Source organism: Mobula birostris, chromosome 13 (assembly GCF_030028105.1).
Source record: "Mobula birostris isolate sMobBir1 chromosome 13, sMobBir1.hap1, whole genome shotgun sequence".
Lineage (NCBI taxonomy): Eukaryota > Metazoa > Chordata > Chondrichthyes > Myliobatiformes > Myliobatidae > Mobula > Mobula birostris.
Genome location: NC_092382.1, coordinates 38,985,042 through 39,001,891, shown reverse-complemented (window position 1 = coordinate 39,001,891; position 16,850 = coordinate 38,985,042). Strand labels below are relative to the sequence as shown.

The window sequence follows — 16,850 nt, the reverse complement described above, 5'->3', positions numbered from 1 at the left end:
CTTCCACAAATTGCAACGAGAGAGGGAAAATGCATGTCAAAACAGCAATATTGCCATATTCCTGGGAGATAGTCATGCAGATATAATGGGAAGATCAGGTAGTTGCTGTATACCAAGAGGGTGATTTCCTAGAATGCCCACAAGATGGCTTTTTAGAGCAGCTCCTGGTGGAGCCCAGCTGGCGATCAGCCATTCTTGATCAGAAATTGGAGGTGGGAAATCCTGGCAGTCGTTGAATGTTTGGAGTTGTGGAGACGTCATATTTTAATTGTGCTGAATATTAATTTCTGTGTCTCTTTGTCTTGGAATCGAAAGGCTCTATTAAATATTGTCTGATTGCCATTACAGATGTTTGATAACTGTTGAACAAATAAGAGCATGCCATTTTCTGTGATATTTTTAAAATATGGTTGCATTGCGGTTTTAAAATATTCCACAATGTGTGGATCATAAGTGAGTTCAATTGAAAGAGAAAGAGGAAGATTATGGTAATGAAATACTTTTTGGGAGTCGTGTGTTTCTTTAGTTTGTGTTGCGTGGATGATTGAATTCATCATCTTTTTCACCAGACATGTGGCAGAAATTGTGTGTCTCCTTGCCAGAAGTGATTTCCAGGAACGGATGTGAAATTCGGAGCCTGCAAGACTTTTCAAAATTCTATGAAGTGTTAGTGTATGGGAGCCTCAGCTCCCCACATCTTACTCTCCTAAGTTCTGTAGAATACGTGCTGAGGCCTTTTGCTTCACAAGTTGTTTATTCTGTATTCTGCAATTGCTTGCGATAGTTTTGAAGGAAGACAAGTGTGAGTATGGATGTTTACTTTGCTCGCGCTGCGTTGTCAGTTTGTGTCATTTTGTATGTTTCATTTATTATTGATTTCAGAGGGAGACACGGATTCCACACCGGCCATGTGGATTCAGGGCTCAAGGGATCAAAATATGAAAGTATCTACACCCGATATGATAAAGCCACGATTCAAAGGTCTTCAGTGAGGTGCTTCAATGTCTCCTTGGACTCCAGACACAAATTTTCCTCTTTCACCTCTGATCTGCCCACACGATCTCCACTCTCCTCCTGTTCTTCACTTACGTTAGAGCAACTCGCCAAGGCCTTCTCTTCTCCCCTTCTGACTCGCCATAGCCCTATCTGATCCTTTCTTCCTAAACCGTAAATATCTTTCTTTCTTTTCTCTTGATGGGTTGCTCCACATTTCTTGTAACCCAGGGTTACTTTAGCTATCATCATTTCCCTGCCTCAATGAGGCAAACCTATATTGAACCCTATGTAAGTGCTCCCTGAACAACATCTCTTTCGCATTTCCCTGAGAACACCATTTCCCATTGTCCTTCCCAAGTTCTTGCCAGGTAGCACCATAAATCGCAGACCCCTGATTAAACACAGTCCATGCACTCTGGTCCTGTCCCTGTGCAAGGTAAATGTCGGGGGGTTCTGCTCTATCATTCTGAAATGCTGACCCGCGGAGAGATCTGCCACCTGATCCATTTGCTTTTCTACTATTAGATCTCGTATGGACTGTTCACTAGCCCGCCTCATAGTGACATGAATCCATCCTGGACACAACTGATAAATTATGCCATACCAAAAACTTTTACCCTGGGGGAGGTGCCGAAGAATATTAGGGACGTTTCAATTGTCAGTGCCAATAACATGTCCAAGTTCCGCTCCCGATCGTTTCCTCACTGTTCTTCTTGAATGTTTGTTTTGTTAATCTGGTGGACGACTGTATAGAATACTCCAAATGAGCTGATCATGGTTCCGCGTTCGTCTCACAGTCTATTAACAAACGAACGCTCCACGTCGTCCTCCCTTTCTGCAGCTGTGATACTATCTCTGGTTTGCCATCGCAATCCCTTCACACTCTGTTACCCAACCCGGTCCATTTTTCAAAATCTGAAACACGGAAAGTCCTGAAGCCATTCCTGCCCTTGTGACAGTCGAATGTCTGTGATAGTTTGGATCATACTTCAACCGTTGTAACAATCACGCCAGCAGCATTCAACGTTAGTATTGTTACTACCTGAACTGCATGAAGTCAGCAATCTTCCATCAATTCTGCATTTTCCGGATGACCAGGCAAATGATTGTTTGAATTCAAGAGGTATTTGCCAATGCAGTTCATTGTAAAACAGCTTTATTTGAAAACTCCGCGGTATTATCATTAGACGCTGGTGTTATCTACACAAATGGCCATTTAATGTAAACACATATGTCATTCCATTCCTCAGCTCTTCTCTGAATTTCCTCTGTGTCAGTGTATAGATACTAGTATTGGTGCACATGCTGAGAAATTGCAACATGTACCCAAATTGTTGGAGAATGTATACCGGGGAACTCAAATATCTGTCCTGGTAAAAATAGTTTTGCACTTGCCATTTCAGGGAAAAGGCTACATAGGGCATCCAGAATAATATGAAATTAGCTGATATGGAAAACAACAAAATCATCGATTTTCTGCGGTTTTCCATCTCGGCATCTTTCTGATTGTCGCTGCTGTGCAGAAGCCTTCTGCGGACTCTATTTGCCACAACGATATGTCTTACAGTTAACCCGTTAAACACCACGAGTAAGCCGATTGGTAGCAATGGTGTTAAAATACTGTTCAGCAATTCGTATCCTCTCCACACGGGTGAAGTAGCGTATTCGTATCTGCCGATGCACCGCCACGGCGTGTTGTCAATGATGATGTAAGGTTGAAGCGCAAAGTAAATCGGGACACTTCTCCCGCAGCTCACAATAACCACAGTCACGATAACCACCGTTGCTGTTCTCTCGGTGCAGTATCGTTCCCGCAGCTTTCGGCAACATATTGCGATGAAGCGATCGAAGGTAAAACTAACCGTAAACCAAATAGAACAGTCCGTCGCTACTCTCCCAAATACAAGTGTCAGAGCGCATACAGGAGTGATGAGCAGGAATCTGGAATACATGTAGATATTGTTGGTCTGTTCCACTAAAACAACAAGGATAACCACCATCAGATCCGCTGCTGCCATTCCAACCAGGTAACGGGTGATGCATTTGGAGAGTCCACATTTTCCACGAAATAGCATCACAATCGCCGTTAAATTAACTGCAATAAATTGAAAAAAAAATGGAATTATAACTAGAATAAATGTAGATATTGTTTGTCTGTTCCACTAAAGCAATAACGACAACCACCATCAGATTTGCTGAGGCCATTCCGACCAGGTAACGGGTGATGCATTTGGAGACTCCGCATTTTCCCCGAGATAGGATCATAAATTAACCTCAAGAAATGAGAAAGCAAAATGGATCTATGTTCAGCAGCAAATCTCGGAATGCCCCCATGGAATTCTGTTTGGAAGTGGAAAGCGGGAGTCCAGTGTGTGCGGTCTCCGTCGCTGCGCTCCGGCTGGAGGACACTGACGGATGTGAGTGCCAGTGGATTGGCGACCTTCCGACAGTTTAGAGCGAGGCATCCGAGTTCCGGGACTCACGTACCGGTGAACGGACGATCGTGCCAGTAAACAACACCATTTCCATTATTAGAGGTGAAAGAGTTGAAGGGATTGTTTGCAGCGATGACAAAGTGGAATCAAGAGATACAAAGCACAAGTTATCATTTAGTGACTTTTGTAAGAACAGGCCTACATGTCGAAAATAGACTGGACAATCATTTAAATAAGCTGCCACCTTGTAATAAGATCTACTCTGATAGAAACTCGGACCTAGAAAAGTATAGACCAGCATCACTTCAGAATGCCTAGCCAGGTGAAATTATGAAACAATGCCAATATCGGCACGAACATAAATGACAAAAGGAAAATCACTTCGATCAAAGTAAGGAAAATGAAAATAAAACAATCAGATGCCTGAATTCTCCATCCGGGAAATACGTTTCAGCCGATGGTAGCATCTGCGCTCAGTAACAGTGCGGATTCCGCAGCAGAGTAACGACGGCACCGTACATAAAGTAACCAGCTCCGGCACCTTACCGGGGACACCAACCGCTACAAGTGCAGGATAGAAAATGGCCGCGATGTAGTAAATCGCCGGATATCCCATATTCCGTCAGAAGCAGCGTTCAGTTGTACGGAAAGTTTCAGCTGCTCAGATGGACTGGCGATCGGTTAAGCAGACTATTATTGACGTGAGAGCAATTCTACTGAGGCAATTAGCGTGGCTATCACGTCAGGGACATTATTGACAACCAACTGCACAAACGCTTACGTTAATCTATGTTTACTCACTGTCCCCGTGTCATGAATGTGACTCCTCAGGGGATATTGCAATCTATTTACTTTGAAACAAAATGCAATGTGAATTTTCCATGTTAGTCTTTCATGCTACCCGGCTTCAGTTTTTTAAATAGGATTTTTTTTTTATATATATGTATCTGGGTTGCTTTTAAAGTAGGCATTTAATCTTGAAGTCGATTTATTTTGTAACATTTGAGGGAGCACATTCGCTTCTGAAATTGAAGGAAGGAGTATCTTCTGGCAGGGAAAATGTAGAACACTTCTTTATTAAAGGGGAACATTCTTTTATTCTTTTCTTTCGTTCGTTCCAGTCATTTCGGGAGCTTTGAGTGTTGGAAATCACAGTGACAGCTGACAGGTGTTACAATAAAATACACTGCACATATTCCTCCAAACGCTTTAAAAGATCCACGGCGATATTCCAGAGACCTGTGATCAAAAAGGGTACGTGTCTTGGGGAAATTAGCGAGGGCTGTGGACAGTTTGAAGAACGATGTTTTCCAGCGCACACATTGATTGGCAGGACCCTGACCTCTGTTAGTGAATGACTTGAACACCTCATACCCGTGACTTGCTATGCAGTCTACTTAACTTTAAAGATTTTCTCAAACGTGCCACAGTTCTACGACTATTTCTCCATCCATTCGCTCTTTGAATAAAAGTAGCAAGTGAAATCTGTGAACTATCCGCAGGTTCCCAGGCTGTTCTATTATTTACCACGAAGTTTGTATTTTTTTCTCCTGATTTTCCTTCAGGTATATTGCCTTTCGATCATCAATATAAGTATGTGCAGAACAGCGGATGCGTTCAATCTCACCTCTCAACCACACTTCCTTCTGTTCTTGCAGTGCACCGGTCCCAGCCTATTGTGGTTCTCGCACCGATGAGCGGCCCTCGGCTTACTGGGGAAAGTCTCATCACTCTGTTTCCATTGTGGAACTCCTAATAACATGCGGCCCTCGGTTGACCCGAGAAAGTATCAATTCTGCATTCGAATTCATTCTTACAAAGTGAATCACTTCGTAACTTTCCGGGTTGAACTGCATCTGTAACTTCTCAGCGCTGCTCTGCGTCCCGTCACTGTGCTGTTGTAACCTGTGACAACCTTCTACACTATCCATAATTTCACCAACTTCTACATCATTGTAAATAAAATAACCCACCATTCCACTTCCTTATTTACATCATTTCTAAAGCACACAAAGCCCGGGGGTCTCGAAACAGATCTCAGGACACCACTGGCAGCATACAGAGAGAAAACGCTCCATCCACAACTATCCTCTGCCTTCTTGGGCGTCAGTCCTGAATCCATCAGCCAAGTTGCCCATTACTGAAGTCGGACTCACCGCTTCCCGCAGTCACTCAGCGTTTCTCCCAACCGCACAAAACGACTTATCGATCCTACATCGGCCCTTTTAACGCTCTCCTCACAAATGTCCCTCCGACTGGTGAATACTAAAGTCTTCATTCAGGACCTCCCCTTCTTCCCCCGACTTCAGAGACTTGTTTCATCTTCTATCCCTGACCGGTCCTGCACTCATTCCAGTCATCTTTTTTTCACATTCATCCACAATGGCTAGGGGTTTTCCTTAAATCTACTGCAGACCTTCCGTAGACGTTTCTAGTTATCCTAATTCCATTCTTCAGTGTGTCCCCGGCTACTTTGTAAATCTACAGTCATGTCTGATCCTTGCTTTCTAATCCTGAGGTCAGCTTCCTAAAGCTTCTTTCTTCCTCTTGACCAGATGTTTCACATCGCTTGTGGACCATGGTTCTTTCACCCTGCCATCCTTCCCCTGCCTGAATGGGGCAAACCTATCCAGAGCCTCATGTAAGTGCAGCCTAAAATACCGTCACACTTCAGTTGTGCATTTTCCAGGACACATCCAGCCTAATACCATTATAGTTAGGCAGGATTTTCCAGCCTACTATCATCATAATTCCACTTACACTGTTAATAACTTTGGGAACTGACACGGGTCAGTGGGCAGAGAGTGGCGCAATGGGATGGGATGGGGAATGACACGAGGTTGTGGGGACACAGTGGGGCATTGAGATATCTTTGTGACTGACGCGGGTCGGTGAGATTAGTGTGTGTACCACGTTTACGAAAGGAGTGTGCTGGACCCCTTATAATTTGCCTACCGACACAATCGATCGACAGACGGCACAACAGCCACTGCTCTACACACCATCCTTACACATCTGGAGAAGAAGTATGCTTATGTGAGAATGCTATTCTTGGACTACAGTTCAGCATTCAACACCATCATTTCCTCCAGTATCGACAGGAAGCTCAGAGACCTCGTCTTTGACCCTGCCTATCAGATCGCCAGCTGGATGTTAGCGTGGACTCCCTCAGCTCCACCCCACTGAATTTCAACAGAAGCCCCTCAGGGCCATGCACTGAGTCCCCTCCTTTACTCCCTGTATGCCCATGACTATATCGCCACCCACAGTTCTAATCTGTTAATTAGATTTGCCGACGACACTACATTGATTGGCCTAATCTCAAAAAAAAATAACGAAGTGGCTTACAGGGAAGCAGTTATCGCTCTGACACAGTGGTATCAAGTAAGCAACCTCTCCCTCAATGCCGCAAAAACAAAGGAGTTGGTTCTGGATTACAGGAGAAATGGAGACGGGCTAACACCTATTAACATGAATAGATCTGGGGTTGAGAGGGTAAACATCTTTAAGTTCCTCGGCATCCACAGAGAGCTGCAGATCTGTGGAATGCACTGCCTCAGAAGGCAGTGGAGGCCAATTCTCTGAGTGCTTTCAAGAAAAAGTTAGATAGAGCTCTTAAAGATAGTGGAGTCAAGGGATATTGGGAGAAGGCAGGAACGGGGTACTGATTGTGGATGATCAGCCATGATCACAGTGAATGGCAGTGCTGGCTCGATGGGCCGAATGGCCTACTCCTGCACCTATCGTCTACTGTCACATCACCGAGGACCTCACGTGGTCTGTACACGCCAGTTGTGAAGTGAAAAAGTCACAAGAACTCCTCTTTCAACTCAGACGGTTAAGGAAGCTTGTTATGGGCTCCGAAGTCCTAAGAACGTTCTGCAGGGGCTCAATTGAGAGCATTCTGACTGGTTGCGACACTGCCTGGTATGGGAGCTGTACCTCCCTTAATCGCAGGACTCTGCAGAGAGCGGTGTGGACAGGCCAGCGCATCTGTAGTTGTGTAATTCCCATGATTCAGGATATTTACAAGGACAGGTGTGTAAAAACGGCCCAAAGGATCATTGGGGACCCTAGTCACCCCAGCCATAATCTATTCCAGCTGTTACCATCTGGCAATCGGTACCGCAGCATTAAAGCCAGGACCTACAGGCTCCGGGACAGCTCCTTCCACCAGACCAACAGACTGATGAACTTACGCTAATTTGAGTGTACATTATTACATTGCCTGTTTTATTCGTTATAAATTATTATAAATTACTATGATTGCACATTTAGATAGAGACGTGACGTGAAGATTTTTACTCCTCATTTATGTGAAGGATGTAAGAAATAAAGTCAATTCATTTCAGAGTGAAGCACAATAAAATATAAGTTTTATTATATTTTTTCCAAAGTCTTTTTTCTGTATTGCTGCATAAATAGTTAAATTGATCTTCAGAACTATAGTAAATTAAAACCATCGAAGATCTCCACCTAACGGCCTAAGCCCGCATTTCCGCGCTCTGACGCCACCCTTCCTTTGACCTCAAGTCCATGGAATCCTTGATCCTAGAAGCACGAACAAACCCACCAGTGCCGGGACTAGGGGGCTCTCACCTACCATTTCGCCGCTCCTCCATGCATCAGACCCATGGAGGTGAGGTAAGTCTCCAACTTACCCCCACTATCCCACAGCCCCTTCGGTCTCAAGACCCTATCGACTCGAAACGCCTCGCAAGAGAGCATCAGCACCTTTCTCTCGGGGGAGCGAAAGCCCACCGGCTCCGGTTCCAGCGGACTGGAAGTGGGAGAATGTCCCGGCCCTCCTGCAAAAGCGTCCGTTACCACCCGAGAATCTGAGGCTGAGGTAAATGTCTACCTTTGACTCTGCCCCTGCTGGGTCCGAAGGGGGAAGACTCGAGACCCATGCGGCAGGTCCGAAAGGCCAGGCAGGATGTTGAGAACCTTTTGGGTCCCGTCCCGTCCGAGAAGCGCTAGGGAGGCCGCAGTGCGCAGGCAGTGGATCTCTGCGAAGAGTCGAAGAGAAAGAGGGAGTGAGAGTCAGTTCGAGGAGGTGAGGGAGTTGGTCATAGAGATGGTGGATGTGGAAAGCGGAAGAGAGGGTGATGGTTGCGAAGATGGATTGGGGAGGAAGATCGTGATATGGGTTTCGAAAGAGTGGGTTGCATCAGAGGGGTGACTCAGATGGAAAGGGCTGGCTGTTTCAGAGGACATTTCAATGGCCTCATTGAAATCCCAGAATGTCTTGCAGGTGGGAGAGATCACTAACGGGTCACTGAACATAAGCCTTTCTTCTGACTGACAATTAAGACCATAAGACAATAAGACATAGGAGCAAAATTGGGTCATTTGGCCCATTGCGTCTGGATAATACTTCTTCCACAACCACCCCACCCCCTCCCAATCCCGGCCTTTTGGCCACGACTTTTGATGCTGTCCAATCAGGAACCTATCAATTTCTGCGTTAAAAAAAAAAAAACACCCAACCTGGCCTCCGCAGCGGCATGTGGTAGCTAAAGCAATTTCCTTGTACTTGTGTTGTAAATAGACGCCCGTCTATCCTAAGGCTGTGCCTTCCTGTCCTAGGCTCCCCTACTTTGGGAAACATTCCTTCCACATCTACCCTGCCTAGGCCTTTCAACATTATCAAGGTTTCAATGAGCTCCCCCGCTCATTTTTTTCTCTAAATTCCACCGAGTACAGACCTAGAGCCGTCAAACGTCCTTCGTATGATAATCCAGTCATTCCCGGGACCGCCCTTGTGAACCGCCTCTGGACACTCTCCGATATCATCACATCTCTTCATCTCTTCGTAGATGAAGAGTCCAATACTGTACACAATATTCAAGGACAGGCCTCACCAGGTGCCCCATAAAGCCTCTGCATCACATCCTTGCTCCTGTATTCAAGCCGTCTTGAAATAAATTCTAACATTGCATTTGCCTTTTTCAACACTGAGTCAACCTGCATGTTAAAATAGCCTGCATATTTACATTTATGTCTACCACTAGAGTGCATGGCCATGTATTTTACCAACATTGTATCTAATTTGCCACTTCCTTGCTCATTGTCCCAATATGTCTTAATCCTTCTGCCACCTACCTGTTACCCCAACACTACCGACCTTCGTTTCATCTACCAAATGGGCAACATAGCCACCTATTCCACTATCTAAGGCATTGATATGCAGCACAAAAAGCGGTCCCAACACTTGTCCATTTTGCATCCCTAATGAACTGATACTCACCCTGATGACAATGCCCCACCGTCATTACATCCTAGTCTATCAAACCCCGTCTTTCTCATCCCGTTTCTCTGTCTTGCCTGCAGATTTTTCTTAGCGACACTCAATTGTCTCGGGCCTCTAGCTGCGGTGTCGCTTGCTATTCAGCCGCGGGAGGAGAGGCGTTTGATCCATCGCGCTCTGCTGGGGACGGCTTAGCGCAATCGTGGCGACTGAAGACTGAAGATTGAAAACGGACTGAGTTGTCTGAAATATGTACATATGTAACAACAGGAATTCTGCCGATGCTGGAAATTGAAGCAACACACTTCAAAGTTGCTGGTGAACGCAGCACGCCAGGCAGCATCTCCAGGAAGAGGTACAGTCGACGTTTCAGGCCGAGACCCTTCGTCAGAACTATGTACATACGTATTTGTCTGGTTGTATTTTTATAGGCGAGACTTGGCTTCGCAGCCACGGATTCGTCTAGCGGGAGTCGGTATTGGAGAAGAGCCATAGCCCCGATATCCACGGTGTCGCCTAGCGGGCCTGGTTGGTAATATGTCTTTGTATATTGACCCCGTAGTAGTGCTGTCTCGTTTGGCAGTATTCATGACTATTCGCATATGGTAATTTAACTTGAATTGAAATAAATTGAATTAAGTTGAGCAGGGTTGTCGACTGAAAGGGGAGAAGAGAGGTGACAGTGAAGGACAGTGAGGTGAGAGGAGTGAGACGGCAAAATGAGGAGAGGATGGAGGAAGGAGGCTGAGGGAGAGGAGGGTGTGCTGAGGGATTGGGGAGTGGTGAGGGAATGGTGAAGGTGAGGAAGGGAGGGACGAAATAATAGATTGCTCTGTGGAGAGGGGAAGCAGAAGATGGTCAGGGAGCTTCACACATTCAGACACGGTGCTGAGGGAGTTCCATTCCTTCTGTGGTAATATAGGATCAGGTGGGTAACACGAAAATATCAAAAATACGCAATAAAATACTAACAAGTTCAAGACGATAAAAGCGGAAACTAAGAGAAATCAGGAAGTATTCAACACATTACAGGATCCTGAAACAGTTCAATGCAATCTGATTACTTACACAGGCACAATCAATTGGCAAGCATCATTCACTAAAATCTTGTTTTAAATTGCAAACTCATGGAAGAAACGATCCATTACTCTAAATACAATCCCGAGAGAGTTTTATGGTCAGAATGCTACAACTATATTACGACCAGTCCATTACTAGCGATAAGGCAACACATGATAAACGTCCAGATATAATATCACAGGACAAACCAGCAAAAAACTATTTATTTAATAGTCATCCAATAACAAACAAGAGAAAAATCTGCAGGTATGTGTGTGTCATTCCAAATGCACATAATTTAGAGAAATCAGTACGTGAAAAAAAAAAACACCAGAGATATGCCGACTTGAAAAATAAAACTGTAAGACTATGGTACATGAACAGGGTATACATCGTCCCAATTGTAATATCTACACAGCAATACTTGTGTGAATCTCCAGACATCACTGGAATAGCAGGAAAGATCCCAGCAACTGAAAAACGAGTGTGATTGTCTATGTCCATACCACATGTTTTACCAGTTACAACTGAGAAAAAAAAATAATAAGCATGCTTTTATACTTCAGTATACCTCAGCAGAGGAGATTCAACATGTAGTTTTCTGGGATGGAAATCTATCAGAAATCGGCAGGTGAGATGACATTCTTTCCTTGAGGCATTGCGATTTTCCATTGAAATTTGCACAATTGTAAAAAAAATGCAAATGTTCCGTAGTGTTGAGCAAGAAACCACAATACTAAATACTATTGGAATTGTCAGAATATTTTTTTGCCATTGAGGGGTCATTAGAAGTCATTAAGGAGTCAATAAAAGTCCCTGTTACCCACCCAAACCCACAAACAGCTGGGGGAATGGGGAGGAAAGGTGCCTTTCTCATAAAGTAATGCAAGCCCCCTTTAGAAATTAACTTTCTGCGGATTATAATTGGACACTGTGAAGAAATTGTCTGTGCCAGTGAACGTATCACTTGAGCTGATACAAACTCACTGGACACTGCCAAACTGTGTACTGTGTATGTTGTCTGCTCATCGAGTGTTGACGGACTTGCCGGTCCGATGTTGGGTGAAATCAGCTAAATCTCATTGCCGTGCTGCCTCCTCACTGCGAGCCCGGACCACTCTCGATCTGACCGTCGGGGTGCTCACTGTGAATTCCGTCCGTTCTCCTTGTGACGACGATATCTCCAGCAGCTGTTCCGTTTCCTATCCGTCTGCGAGGAGCATCGGCTATGTACGCCACTGGAGAGGTGAGTGTTTACACTGTCAGGCGGGATTTATTATTGAACGTGGTTCTGCGATGACGGTAGCGGGGATATGCTCAAAAATAAAAATGAAATGTAGGATGAATTTAATCAGTGGTCGGAGGTGAAGGTCGCAGGTTGCGGGTGCCGAAGGGTCTGTTGTCGTGTTGTGTCTCTCTCGGGCTCTAAACCAGCTTTATTCTTCCCGCTGCCACATTCTCCAATAACCGCCAGTTTTTGCACTGTCAGGGTGATAAAATCCTCCTACCGCCAGTAAGAAGAACTTAGTAATTTTGTTAATTAATTGGTTGAATAATTGACATGAGCGGATAACTCCCTGCGCTGGTGATCTGCTCTCTGGATTCGGACTGAGTTACCCCATAAATAAACGCGTTTGAGCAGCAAATTAATACCATCAGCATGTATCCGGAGTGTCCAAACATGTTCAAATCCTTGGAGGGAGTCCAAGCAAAAACAGACGTGGGGGAGGCAATGACGGAAGAATAAGAGCATGGGGGGCAGTGGAGTGGAGACAAACGGGGAAGACAGAGATCGGTAGAGAAACTGAGATATAAACGAGAGAGAGCGAGACGGAGGATCAGCAAGGGAACAGAACGCGAACGAACCACGCACGTGAGGGAAAAGAAATTTCAAGGAAGCAGACACTTTGGTTCGACAGACTATGGCGGAGAAAGATTGGCTGGAGAGAGACTGAGAGTGGGTGGTAGATTGATAGAGTGAGAGAGGGGGCAGAGGAAAGACAAACTGGGAGAAAAGAGAGACTAGTGGAAGACAGTCTTGCAGAGATAGGGAGAGACACGGGGAGCGAAGGAGAGAATAGTAGGAAGATAGAGATTGGGAGAAAGACGGGAGAGAGGGAGAGGTTGAGAAGGTGCATGTGACAGGTACGGGGCGAGAGATACGAGGGGGATACAGGTAGAAGGAGAGTGACGAGGAGAGAGAAACTGGAAGAGGAAGAGTTGAAGGAAAGAGAACGGGACTGAGGGAGACAGGGTGACAGAAAGCCTTGGAGGAAGAGAGAGAGAGACAGATAGAGAGATAGAGAGAGGGAGGAGAGGGAAAGAGACTGGGCGGGAAACAACAGGCTGAGAAGGCAGAGAGACTGAGGGGGGTGATAGACTGGGGGAAGAGAGAGAGAGAATGTGGGTAAAAGAGTGGGGTGAGAGCCCATGCGAGGAGAGAGACTGGGGTCACACAAGAGACCGGGGCGAAGAAAGAGACGGAGAGGGAGAGGTTGACTGAAGAAGACAGACTGTATAGACAGAAACTGGGGGACTTGAGAGGCAATAAGGGAGAAAAAAAATAACAGGGAGATAGTCCCGAGCAGAGAGTCACGGGGTGGGGAGGGATAGCGGGATTGGAAAACGAAAGTGATGGGAGGGTCAGAAACTGTGGGAGACGGGAGTGATGATGGGGGATAGAGGGAGACTGCAGAATGTGCCCAGAAAAGGAGTGAAGAGTCTAAGGAGAGAAGGATGGGGAAGAGGGACGTAGGAGAGAAGACAGCTGAGGGGAAGACGGAGCCGATGGCCTATGAGGAGAAAAACGGCAGAGGGGGAGATGAACTGAGGGTGAGAGTTGGACAAGAAAGTGGACAGGTATGAGAGAGAAACAGGGAGAGAGTTTGAGGAGAGAGTTGGGAGAGAGAGACAGAGAGAACCTGGGGAAGAGAATCACTGGGCGGAGATGGACTGGAGAGAGAGAGTGTGGAGAGTGAGTGAGGGAGAGAGATTGCAGGAGAGAGAGAATCGGTAGGTAGAGACTGGAAAAGGGGAGAAACATTCCGGAGGGAGGGGAGAAAGAGGCCAGTGAGAGAGACTTCTGGCAGAGAGATTGAGCGAGACAGTCTAGGAGAAAAAGACTGGGCAAGAGAGACTGGTTGGAGAGAGACCCTGGGGAGATAGACTGGTAGAAGAGAGACCGGGGAGGGACATGGACAGGGGGAGCGAAAGACTGGGGACAGAAACGGTGTGAGAGAGTTTGGGAGGGAGAGAGAGATAGAGTGAGACATACAGAGGTGAGAGAGCTAGTGAAAAGTAGAGCGAGTATGGAATAAGACAGAATAGGGCAGAGAGAGGTTTGACGGGGAGAGAGAGAGAACCAATGGAGAGAGAGTCGAGGGGAATGGAATGTCAGGGAAGGAGACTGGGGAGCGCGAAAGTGGGGGTAACGAGGGTAGAGGAAAGAGAAATAGAGAGAGGCCACGCCGGGAGCAATATAGAGGCTGGAGGATAAGGCGGAGAGAGAGAGAAACAAGGGGAGAGAAACAGACGGATGAGTGAGTGTGGTCGGAGAGTATTTGGGGCAGATACAGGAGGGAGTGGCGAGAAAGGGAGTGATATGAGGAAGAAAGACTGAAGCAGAGAGGCTCTGGGAGAAGGAGAATGGAGCACCAAGGAGAGATACTGGGGGTAGGAGAATTGAGAGTTAGGGAGAGAGGCCGATGTGGTAGAAAGAAACCGAAGGGGAGAGGTAGAAACAGACTAGGAGGAGGGATGTCTGCGTGAGTCGAGGGATGTGCGTTGGGGAGAGTGATTTGGGATGGGAAGACAAATCGGAGTAACGAGGTAACGAGGGAAATGGGCAGAGACCCAGAACAGAGATGATGATGATGATTACTGTTGTTGTTGTTATTATTATTATTATTATTGTTAGTAGTTGTAGTAGTATAAACATGCGATTGTACTGGAGTAAATGCAAAGGAGATTCAACATATATTTTGCTCCGATGGAGATATTTTTAGAAATCAGGAAGACGACATTCGCTCCTTAATGCAGACTGGACATTGGGGTTATCCGTAGAAATTTCCACAATTGTGAACAGAATACACGAATTTTCTGGCGTTATTTTTTTCATAACAGGTTTTTCTAATAGCAAGGGCAAGTGTAACCTTGACTGTAAGTTTGCCTGGACTGTTGATTTTCTTTTTCGTTTCATTCTTATGCAGAAGATAAAACTAACAAATGAGTTGCGTTCCTGCCGATTTGGTCCTCAATATCGTCAGACCCTGACCCGCTCTGTTAGTACCGAAAGCGCAGCGGCGGAAACGAAAGAGGGAATATTGTTAAAACATAAATATAAAAGGTAAGATGAGATTAATTTTTGGTTAGAGGTGGAAGTCGCGGATTCTGGACTCCGAAGGATCTGTTTCCGTGTTGTGTGTCTGTCCGTTTTATTCTCACCGCTGCCATTTACACCGAGTGACCGCCAGGTTTGCAGTATCAAGAATGAAATCACGGAGACCGCCTCTGAGAAGAACTTAGATATTTTGTTTATTAATTAGTTGAATAATTGACGTGAGTGGATAGTTCGCTGCGCTGATGAACTGCTCTCTGAACTTGGACTGAGTTATCCCATTAATATTCGTGTTTGTGCAGCAAATTAATGTCATGAGCATGTGTCCGGAGTGTAGAAATTCGTTGTAATTATTTTGATCCAGTCCGGCGATGGTGTTATAAAGGAATTCGGCAACACTCACCGACCACAGGATGATGAAGCTGCCGGAGATGGTGAGAAGTAAGATCACAGACCTCCTCCTGCTCTCCATCTCCGGGTCACTGCGGTTCTCCGCCTTGCTCTGACCCCTCAGCCCCTTACGGACACGACTAGTCACTAAAATGTGTCTGACCGTCAGGGCGTTGAACAGTAGTATTAACACGAACCGGAGTAATGGCACTACAACGGTAGTTAGCCAGTCATATCTCAACCACCCGGGATCCGTATCGTTGCTGGGCTTTGGAATACAGTCCCAGGGTATATTGTCAATCACTTTCGTAGGGTGGTATGTAAGGAAATTTGGCACATTATAAAAGCAGAACAGAAGGCCGGTTGTTGCCAGAACCACAACCGCAGTTTTCCCAGTGCAATACATTGCTTTCCGCTTCTGGCAACAGATGGCGACAAACCGATCACACTTAAAAGTGACAGTGAACCAGACAGAACAGTCTGTGGCTGAAAATCCTAGACAGAAATCACACTGCATACCGGGGTGATGTCCAGGAAAGTCCCGGGGAAGTAATAATAACTGATCCTCCACAATATGACCCGAAAGATGATGGTTAGTCGATCCGTCATCGCCATGGCTACCAGGTAGCGAGGGGTGCAGGTGGAGAGGCCGCATTATCCCCGGGACAGGATCGTAATAGCCACTAAGTTCACTGGGGAAACAGCAGAGAGATAGAGTGCATTATTGTTTCGCCTTTCCATGGGTCTCAGGGCAAGGATAACCTGGAAAATGAGAACAATTGCACTTTGCAGATAACTAATTTTTGGATGTTGACAAGTGTAAAGCGGGAATGACCGATGTCTGAAGCGCGTAACTGCTGGGTGAACGGGTACGGAACGCTGTTTGAGAAGGAAGCATTGTCAATTGATGGCCAAGGGAGCTATGGGAAAATCAATATAAATTTCCCATCAAAGGTACTCGAGTAGCGTGTAAAGCCTGGATACCTCGGGAACTGTCTCAACGACGCCGATTCCCGAGTTCTCGTCACTTATGTTCTGGCAAACTCCACATAGAGCCAAGGCCTGCTCCCTCCGTCTCTGTTCACTTCCAAAGTTCTATGTTGAAGACAATTTTATTTCCTGCAGTTGCATGTCTTATTCTCGCTTCTTTTGTATTCTGCAACTACATTTCTTCGTGGTTCCTTCACACTATATCAATGGATCTTAACAGAAAGTTTCAGTTTTCGCTTTTAAAGATTTTGCCTGACCCGCTGAAATTTAAAATATTTTGCACGTTGGTGATTAAACCATCTAATTTTCAAAGGAAAGCCAATGTAGATACTTCAAAACATTTGTCACTTTTAGGGGTTGCTCCAAATTTCTGCAGCATTTTACTAAATGCTTC

General features: G+C 45.7%; 1 protein-coding gene across 1 annotated transcript; it reads right to left on the bottom strand.

Moving 5' to 3' along the window:
• Nucleotides 1-2,144: 2,144 nt before the first annotated feature.
• On the bottom strand, nt 2,145-4,064 carry LOC140207544 (probable G-protein coupled receptor 139). The gene is made up of 2 exons (XM_072276080.1): nt 3,978-4,064; nt 2,145-3,091 (listed from the first exon to the last, which is right to left on the bottom strand). The coding sequence occupies exons 1-2, from the start codon at nt 4,045-4,047 to the stop codon at nt 2,193-2,195; spliced, it is 969 nt and encodes a 322-aa protein (XP_072132181.1). The 5' UTR covers nt 4,048-4,064; the 3' UTR covers nt 2,145-2,192.
• Nucleotides 4,065-16,850: the final 12,786 nt, after the last annotated feature.

Coding starts and splice junctions, on each gene's coding strand:
- LOC140207544 (XM_072276080.1), bottom strand. CDS start 4,047: ATGGGATATCCGGCGATTTACTACATCGCGGCCATTTTCTATCCTGCA. Junction 3,092..3,977: donor TGTAGCGGTTGGTGTCCCCG/GTAAGGTGCCGG, acceptor AATTTATTGCAG/TTAATTTAACGGCGATTGTG.